The 10,000-nt window shown below is 43.7% G+C and overlaps 1 protein-coding gene across 1 annotated transcript in view; it reads right to left on the bottom strand.

The window, feature by feature from the left end:
- The window catches only part of hpse2 (heparanase 2), a gene marked incomplete at its 3' end in the record, with an annotated part of 95,712 nt that overhangs the window by 42,948 nt on the left and 42,764 nt on the right, over nucleotides 1-10,000 (bottom strand). Inside the window, exons 4-5 of the mRNA XM_083658689.1 lie at nucleotides 4,808-4,981; nucleotides 1,993-2,164 (exon numbers count right to left, since the gene is read on the bottom strand). Of these exons, the coding sequence (XP_083514815.1) occupies nucleotides 1,993-2,164; nucleotides 4,808-4,981 (346 nt within the window). The remainder of the gene's footprint in view (nucleotides 1-1,992; nucleotides 2,165-4,807; nucleotides 4,982-10,000) is intronic.

Raw genomic sequence — 10,000 nt, 5'->3', positions numbered from 1 at the left:
GGCCATCCCTCTTCCTGTTTTTCTTCCAACTCATACAGTACCTACCCTGGCTTTAAGGAATGAAGCGTACAGTCAATGCCTTGTTAAGATGGATGTTTTGTTTCCCTTCTTCCCAGTATTGAGCTAATATGATGTAGGATAGATGCACTAGGAGAGAGATAGGAGAGAACAGGCTGTAAAGCGGGAGAAGGCTGTTGGATGAGCCAGCAGACTCAGACCAGTGGTGGAGCTCGTAGGGGGAGGAGCTCGTAGGGGGAGGAGCTCGTAGGGGGAGGAGCTTGTAGGGGAGGGAGAGGGTAAAGCGAGCAGGTGGGACATTGTGCCGCCACACTATCAATCGGGTGACACTTTATTTAGGCTGACATCGTCTGACTGGAGCTGAGACCCTGGAGGAACCTGCACAGTGGAGCTTCCATAAACAACCACCACCACTACTCTCTCTCTCTCTCTCTCTCTCTCTCTCTCTCTCTCTCTCTCTCTGTGCGCGTGCATATTCTCTCTCTCTCTCTCTCTCTCTCTCTCTCTCTCTCTCTCTCTGTGCGTGTGCGTGTGCGTGTACGTGTGCACGGTGAAACACAGCAAAGCACAGCGAAAGTCCCAATCCTCCAGTCACGTACTTTCCATTGCCTTCCCTTTTTTCCCTGCTGGATAACCAAACATGGAGTGGAAACCTCACTACTTTTTCCCCCAAGGGCTCTTCAGGGCAACATCACACTAGTCTGTGATGATGATGTGACTAGTCTGTGATGATGTGACTAGTCTGTGATGATGTGACTAGTCTGTGATGATGTGACTAGTCTGTGATGATGTGACTAGTCTGTGATGATGATGTGACTAGTCTGTGATGATGATGTGACTAGTCTGTGATGATGTGACTAGTCTGTGATGATGTGACTAGTCTGTGATGATGTGAGTAGTCTGTGATGATGTGACTAGTCTGTGATGATGTGACTAGTCTGTGATGATGTGACTAGTCTGTGATGATGTGACTAGTCTGTGATGATGTGACTAGTCTGTGATGATGTGACTAGTCTGTGATGATGTGACTAGTCTGTGATGATGTGACTAGTCTGTGATGATGTGACTAGTCTGTGATGATGATGTGACTAGTCTGTGATGATGTGACTAGTCTGTGATGATGTGACTAGTCTGTGATGATGTGACTAGTCTGTGATGATGTGACTAGTCTGTGATGATGTGACTAGTCTGTGATGATGATGTGACTAGTCTGTGATGATGTGACTAGTCTGTGATGATGTGACTAGTCTGTGATGATGTGACTAGTCTGTGATGATGTGACTAGTCTGTGATGATGATGTGACTAGTCTGTGATGATGTGACTAGTCTGTGATGATGTGACTAGTCTGTGATGATGTGACTAGTCTGTGATGACGTGACTAGTCTGTGATGATGTGACTAGTCTGTGATGATGTGACTAACCTGTGATATGACGTGACTAGTCTGTGATGATGTGACTAGTCTGGTAAAACCGTCCTGATCAAGGCGTGAACTCGCATTCTGTTTCGCTCCACCGATCAGTCTGCACTTTGACCCGCCCCTAGTGATGTCCAGAAATTCGAACGTAACTGGCCAATCAGGGATGCTGCTGACAAAACAGTAATGGCGTCTCCCGAAGCTACGAGTGGTAACAGCCATAAGTGTAGTTATTCATCAATAGACTCAATAACAACAAATAAACAAGAACAAGAGTATGCTATATGCACCAGCGGAGTTTCTCGGCGGAAAATATGTTTTCGCCATTCTTCAGAGTGGACTTGGGATTGGATTTGGCGACACCGATTGGCTGAAGGAGTTGTCTGTCAAGGCAAGTACTTCCGCCCACTGAAATCGCTGTGGGCAGCTGGAAGTCCAGACTGATAGAGCGAAAAAGGGTGTGTGAGGTCATGTTATGGTTTATGGTTTTTACCAGGCTAACTCCAGAACACAGAAGTCCTCCCCCCAAAAAAAATTCCTGTTTGATGTGTGTCTCACCCGTCCAGTAGCAGGATGGCGTTCTTGCGCGGGCGTCCGGCGTTGGGGCCGTAGAGGTGGGCTCGGTGGTAGTAGCGGACGGACTGCAGCAGGGTGCGCAGCGTGGCGTAGTCGTGAGCCAGCTGCGTGCTGTTGACCGCGCGGCCCGTCAGGCTGCGGTAGGCGTTGGGCTCTGGGAAGAGGAGACGACACGACACACTGAGCGAGAGAGATACGGCTTTTACAGGCAACAGTGGGGGGGAGGTGGCAGGGAAGACTGTTGTTGTTGTAGTCTGATCTTGCCCTCCTAGACAGTATATCCAACAGCCAGTAGTAAAAAGGCATAATTGAGCTGTTAACACTGACAGATGGACGTGACTGTTAGGAGAGTGGTCCAGGCGCACAGGGTGGCCCCGCACTTTCACTAACACAGAGAGTGAGAGAGCTAGTTTTCCCAACAGGAGAAAAAAACGAAACTTTTGTACGCCCAACTGCTGCTATTGTAGAGCGTATTAGGGTTGCATTGTTGCCAGTTGCAATGCAACTCTAAAATAAACGTTTCATTGCGTATGTGTGTGGCATGTTGCATAGCCTGTGTGTTAAAGCTGTAGTCCTGATGTGTGGGTATGTATTTTTCCATAGTCTGTGTCAACTTCTACAAATTCACTCCTGTCTGCACTCTCTGGGCAACTCACTTGAAAATGATTAGCCTACTTCTGCTCCAGTTCAATTCCTCACTGAATCTACACATGGTCCAATCAATGGATTTTGCATGGTTCTTACAGTGAGGCTTGGGCCCAGCATCAAGACGTTTTTGTCGCGAGCTTCGCTGCAGATGAAATGAAGTGAAAATGTGAAGTGATGTGCAGCGGGGAACACAACACAGCGCTGTAGCTGCTCAGGAACACAGATGGTTAGGATGACATGAAGACTAGCAGTTCTTTTCATCCCTGAATGAACCCTCCTTGCCTTAACCCTTAAAGGAACACTCTGCCTATTTTCAACCAGCTTTGTATCATTAGAACATCAGTAAACTGTAAACTGTTTTGAAGTCTGTCATTTAATTTGACAGTTATTGAGTGTTAAAGTGTGGACCAGCAACATCACTGGTCCACACTAACTCAAATTAATAACTCATTAACTCAAATCAACTCTCAATAACTGTCAAACTAGATGAATGATGAATAGTTTGACAGTTATTGAGAGTTGATTTGAGTTAATGAGTTATTAATTTGAGTTAGTGTGGACCAGTGATGTCACTGGTCCACACTTTAACACTCAATAACTGTCAAATTAAATGACAGACTTCAAAACCGTTTACAGTTTTCTGATATACTACTGATGTTCTAATGATACAAAGCTGGTTGAAAATGGGCGGAGTGTTCCTTTAACTAGACACACACTTGGCAGTTTATTCTCCAAATAGCTGTGATGGTCCCTGTGAAACCAAACCACTAACCAACATGTAAAATGAACGAAATGTTTCATAACTGCTTTCAATGGATTGCGGCTTAGAGCACTGTACAGAGAGGCAAAGTGAACGTCACTACCTGCTTCAGCACTGTACCAGAGATTTTCTTCTGCAATTTATTTTCCCATAGACATTTTGTAAAATGCTTATAAAAATAGTTTTACTTTGTCAAACCAAACGGTTCAGCTATATTTAGAATCGGGAGAGACCACAGAACATTTCACTCGAACCAAAACTTAAAAAAACAACCTTGAAAAAATATTTTCTTTAAACGCAGATTTTTTTTAAACGTTTTGGTCCAAGTGAAATGTTATGCGGTCTCTCCTGTTTCTAAATATATCCGTTTGTTCAAACCGTTTCGTTTGAACAAGTAAAACTATTTATATAAGCATTTTACGAAATGTCTATGGGAAAATAAATGGCGGATGAAAATCTCTGGTACAGTGCTGAAGCAGGAAGTGACGTTCCACTTTGGCTCTCTATCTAGTGGTGGTACTCAAGTAGGGTACTTAAATCCTTAATGGCTTGTTCCTTTGGTCAAAGTAAAAGTCCTCCATTAAAATTTGACTTCAGTAAAAGTGAAAGTATTAGCAATAACATATACTTAGATATTAAAAGTAACAGCATTCATTCCAAAGGATGGTCTCCCATTTGAGTTAGCATGACATTTTTCATGCATTAAGATGTAAAGTTTTTTTTAAATTAAAGTAGTGTTTGGTTTAATTGTGCTACGCCTAACGACTCCCTCTTTCAGTTGGATGACTACTTTGATTGATTGATTGATTTTATTCTGGATAAAGAACATCATCATCCAAGGTATATAGCCTACATGTAAAAGTGTCAACACTTATTTCCAACATGGTCACTGGTCTTATAAAAACAGGACAAACAATAACATGTAACATCATAAACAAAACAGAACAGTCAAGAATAAAAAGAACCGGAGATATGAACCAACATAAGTTCCAAAATCATTTCAGCATATTACTCTAGCTTACTCAACAAGACTTTTTTCAGAAGGTTTTTGAAACCATTCAGAGAGTTCGCAGACATCATTTCATTAGGGATCTTGTTCCAATGTGCGTTCTTGGACCGAGGCCAAGGATGACCCTCATTAGCTTGGTTTGGGCTTTTTGGAGTCTGTCTTTTGATCATTTTGTTATACCACTATACCAGGATATACAGGTGTAGTCATAATGTATGATAATGATAATGTATAATACTTTAAGAACTTATCCTACACTTAATATGGGAATCTTTTGGAAAGTAATTAGTAACCTCAGGTGACACAGAAATGTTATAAGGTCTCAAAATGAGTAAAAACACTTTGCCTGCATGCCGTGTGTGGTGTGTGGCTGCACTCACCGTTGCCCAACTCCCATGAGATGTTGTACTTCTTGCCAGCGCTGTACTTCAGTAGGCTCAGGGTGGACGAGGAGTTCCAGGAGTTGTCTGGGTTCCTGTGCAGTGCGTTGAGCCCCAGGATCAGGTGCAGACCAGCACACTCGGCAAAGTTGTAGAGTTTGTCTAAAGACCTGGCTGGGAGAAACCCACAAAGCAGTTGTAACTTTGATTCTTTTTACCCATCTGGCAATTAATTCATCACATGACCATGAGTGAGACCATGTGGTGGAGAGTCTGTGGAGAGATGTTCTCTCATGCTTCTCATATCCATGTATGAAGGCTGGGACTCAATATTTGGGACTCCCTACGCTAGTCTACACCACCTGTCTCTACGCTACAGTCAGGGGCGGAGCGACCCTATCAGCCCAGAGGGGGCGAAGCTCTTAGGGGGGCCCCATCAATTTTTTTTTTTTTATTATTATTTTTTTGGAAGGCCAGGCCAGGCCGCAGGGCCGGTTCCAGAAAAAGATGACTAGGGGTGCATCCTAGATAGGAAGGGGTGCAGATGCCCGGCCAAAGGCCGGCCGCCCGAAAAATTTGACATGTTATTTTACTAAAAATAATGCATTTGACCATCATTTCAAGTAGAATGATACCACCCAAGCAAGAATATTTCAAGTGTTTCAAGTGCTTTACTGAAATATATGGACTATATAATGATAATACAATTATCTCAACCTTAAAAGGTTACATATAGGTGCCAAAAAGCCATAAAATCACATCAAAGAACAAAGAAAAACAACAACTATAATTCAAGTTTAAACAGTAAGTGTGCAGCTGTAGCATTTATAAAAAAAAAAAAAAAAAAAAAAAAAAAGTTTTCAACTGAGCATGCAGACAATTAAAATAAGGGTGCAATGCATGCTTTTGCACCCCCGTAGAACCGGGCCTGCCAGGCCGCGAAGAAAAATTTGCCTTTTTTGCATGTTTGAATCGGTTTTAGCCATATTTAGTGGAATATCTAATTTTAAACACACCAATGTTATTGTCTATTGATTGAATTCCTCTCAGACTCACACCACTGACTTTATTAAATAAAGTCATTTTAAGTCACAACTGTAAAATAGCTGATAGCCCCTATATCCGAAAACACAATTTGTCACTCATTGAGCCAAGTAATATTATGTCCAAGAAAGACTACAGTGAAGCCACTTTACAGACAAGCTTGTTCTGAAGAAGAAAAAGAAAAACACAGGTTGCCAGCCAGGCCCAGTGGCCTGGCCTGCAAAAAAAAAAAAAAAAAAAAAAAAAAAAAAAAAATTGATGGGCCCCCCTGACGAGTGGGCCCGTGGCGGCCGCACCCTCTGCCCCGGCGTACGCTCCGCTACTGGCTACAGTCTACCCTACAGTCTACACCACCTGTCTCTACCCTACAGTCTACCCTACAGTCTACACCACCTGTCTCTACCCTACAGTCTACACCACATGTCTCTACGCTACAGTCTACACCACCTGTCTCTACACTACAGTCTACACCACCTGTCTCTGCTTTTCTCTTGTCTAACTAAAGAGGAAATACACAAGCTGCCCCACTCACTTTGAGTAAAAAAAACACTAAAAGTCATGTATTGATTGTGATCGTTGCTGTGTACAATTTATGCAGCATTGTAGTTGAGTCTGTCGGCAGGTTTTAGTTTGAGCCCGTGTAGGGGACCCTGTGTAGGGGACCCTGTCTTTCAACACCTACATAGTTCTACATCGAGCCCGTGTAGGGGACCCTGTCTTTCAACACCTACATAGTTCTACATCGTGTAGGGGACCCTGTCTTTCAACACCTACATAGTTCTACATCGTGTTTCAATTTGCTTCATCAAACCATCATCTTCTCTGAGAAAGTGATTATGGAAAACAGCTACCTGTATGATAACAACATCCTTAGAGCAGGCACATGTGTGACATCGGTGCATCGTCAGGCTTTTACAGTTAGCAATTCAAAGCAGTCTGTTCATGTGAAAAAATGTAATGTAATACATCTGTTTACCAGTAAGACTGTCCCACTACTGTGGGTGTGTGTGTGTGTGTGTGTGTGTGTGTGTGTGTGTGTGTGTGTGTGTGTGTGTGTGTGTGTGTGTGTGTGTCGCATAGAACAGTGGTTCTCAAGCGTTTTCGCATCAAGGTCCCCTATAAGCCCTAAAGTGACACAAATTAGACTACGGAACCCCATTTGATACGATTTTTTCTTTTAGATGTTTTATTACAGAAGGTGTATGAAGCCCATGACCAAAATAGTCATACATGGTGTCATGGGGTTACTTATGGATCGAATTATAGTAAAGAATAAATCATTATTTTCCCCCTTTTTTCCTGGGGACCCCCTGTAACTCCCTCAAGGACCCCTGGGGGTTCCCACTTTGACAACTTTGAGAGCTTGAGAACTACTGTCCCATACAAAAGTATATGCTTCTCAAAAGTATATGCCCCAAAAATTGGAACAGCAATGGAACATCTGCTTTATCTCATGCAACTTTGAATTGAAGAAGAGGACACCTTCAAAGTTCTTGAATGTTGAAAGGAAGGGAATGTGATGCTTTTCAATAGCAAATCACATGGAAGTTGCATGTATTTTTGGGTGGAGATGTAGTACCTACAAATTACAGCTATTTGCCTGTCATATGTCAATCTTTGAACTGTGTGTGCAGGGTTTTTCCTGCATATAGAAATTGTTGGTGCCCCCAAAATCCGGCTCCGTCAGGTCACCCGCAGGGGTGCTCTTTACACTTCCTGAAAGCTTCAGCCTGATCGCACTCACTCACTCACTCACTCACTCACTCACTCACTCACTCACTCACTCACTCACAGACACTTCTCACTCACTCACTCACTCACTCACTCACTCACTCACAGACACTTCTCACTCACTCACTCACTCACTCACTCACTCACTCACTCACAGACACTTCTCACTCACTCACTCACTCACTCACTCACTCACTCACTCACTCACTCACTCACAGACACTTCTCACTCTTTCAAAGTTAAAGTCTCACATTGCTCCATAATTTCTGTCAGTGACTGATATTATGTGTGTTCAGGAACCCTGACACTAACCCAAAAGTCAAATGTAGGCTTTGCGCGTCAGTTAGCATGATCGGTTGTGCGTAGTCACCCCCCAAAGGTCCATTCGGAGCCAGGAAAAACCCTGTATATATGTCCACATGTCAACAGAGTCTCTGTATTCTGCATCTTTCAGTGAGAATCCAGACAGGCTGACACCTCCATCATGGACTCAGGGAGCATGGGGTCTGTTCTGTTGGTTTCCAGCTGACTGTGCGCTCATGGCTGCTGTCTCCATCAGAACCATCAGAACACATGGTTCTGTCCGTACACTGCGAGGAGCTGGGCCGGAAGGACGACGGCCATGATCCTTTAGATTATGAGCCTGTATTGTCTCCCTTAGGAGAAATGTGTCTTGTGTATTTGAGAGAAGGCAGGTGACGTAGCAGCACACAACCTCTCCATATAGGCTATCAAACTACAGTTAACATTCAGTAACACACAGATCCATATACCCTGGAACATACATAGTAAGAATAGTGCCTGATGCCCTACTACTACTATTACTACTACTACTACTACTGTACACCGAAATATTACACAGATGTGACTACATCCTGAATATGCATAATGTGCATGCATGTGTAGGCAACACACATGTGCACATGTGCTTACCTATCTGCGCATGTGAGTGTTTATGTTTTCACGTGCAACTCATATCCCGGACTACTGCTGGATACCGCAGGCTCTTATTTTGAAATGTGATATGTTTGGAGCTATGCCATAAACATAAATATTACCCTGACCTCTGGCCCTCACTTCCTAGGGCCAACAGGAAACAGATGAGGACTGTGTGTGGGTCTGGTTCCTGCTACAATCTACCCTCAACGGCAGATTTGGGACCAGCTGAGCTTGCCAACTTGGGCATGATGAGGCTAGCAGCAACCCCACACTGCAAAAACCCACTTGCTAGAAACCCGCCAAAATAAAACACGTTGGTGTGGTTGTGTGGTTGCGGCCCTATGCTCCACTTAGGAGTCTACAGGGACGAAGAATGAAGACATAACGTTGCAGTGCAGCAGCCAGGTGGGGCGATTCATCTGCATCTGGTCTGATGTCAGTGTCAGAATCTGAACACATGATGCTTCAGATCAGATCTGGCTTCTTATCACACAATGCTTCAGATCAGATCTGGCTTCTTATCCAGCATTGACTGTCAGCCTATATTTTGTATAGAGCAGCGATTATGTCTAATCCACAAAGCAAATATACAACATAAAGTTCACTTGTTACACCGGGCATTGATTCTATTTCCAGCATACAAAGGACAGCCATGGGGCGAGAAGAAGAAAATTAGCTTATTCCTCCTGAGTAAACTGTCTGTTCCCCATCTCATTAATAACCGCCAATAAAGTTATTATCATAGCTGCTATTATGATAACTCCTTCCCCCGGTGGTTAGTGCGGGTGGTGTCTGTTAGCAGGAGCAGGGGTTGAGGGCAACATGGAGACAAAGAAAGCTGGGCCAGATGTGGCCGTCAGGATGAGTGATTCCAGACCTTCCTCACCTGAGATCAGAGCAGCAGATTACCAGCCTCACTTCCACAAACCCTCTGGAGGCTACGCACGCACACGCGCACGCACACGCACACACACATGCGCACACACACACACACGCACACGCACACGCACAGACACGCGCACACACACGCGCACACACACACGCACACGGCATCACGAGCTGCATCGAGGTGCTGAAATATGGTATTAAGTAAATATGGTACTAAGTTTAATCGCAACATGTACAATCAAATCAGTGTCAGTGTTAATGCTGTTTTGGTTGCACTAACTAGCCTACCGCTACTACATGTAGCATGAGGAGGAAGGATAGCATTGCTGCCTGGCAGTGTTGGGGTTAACACATATAGGCTACTTACTTTTTTTGAGTAATTTAACGTGCGAGTTCATAATCACTTATTACTTTGTGCAAATAAATAAAGTATTGTGCAACATGCCAATAAAGGCACACTATACATGACATGACATGACATTGGCGTGGTGTAGGCTAGGCACAACAATACATTTCAGATCTCGTAAAATATTCACATTTCTTTGAACTAATCAAAGAAAAGGATGAGAACATTAATGTTACGTGTAAGCT

The sequence above is a fragment of the Poromitra crassiceps genome (genome assembly GCF_964638095.1).
Source record: "Poromitra crassiceps genome assembly, chromosome: 22".
Taxonomy (NCBI): domain Eukaryota; kingdom Metazoa; phylum Chordata; class Actinopteri; order Beryciformes; family Melamphaidae; genus Poromitra; species Poromitra crassiceps.
This window is presented reverse-complemented; position numbering and strand designations above follow the sequence as displayed.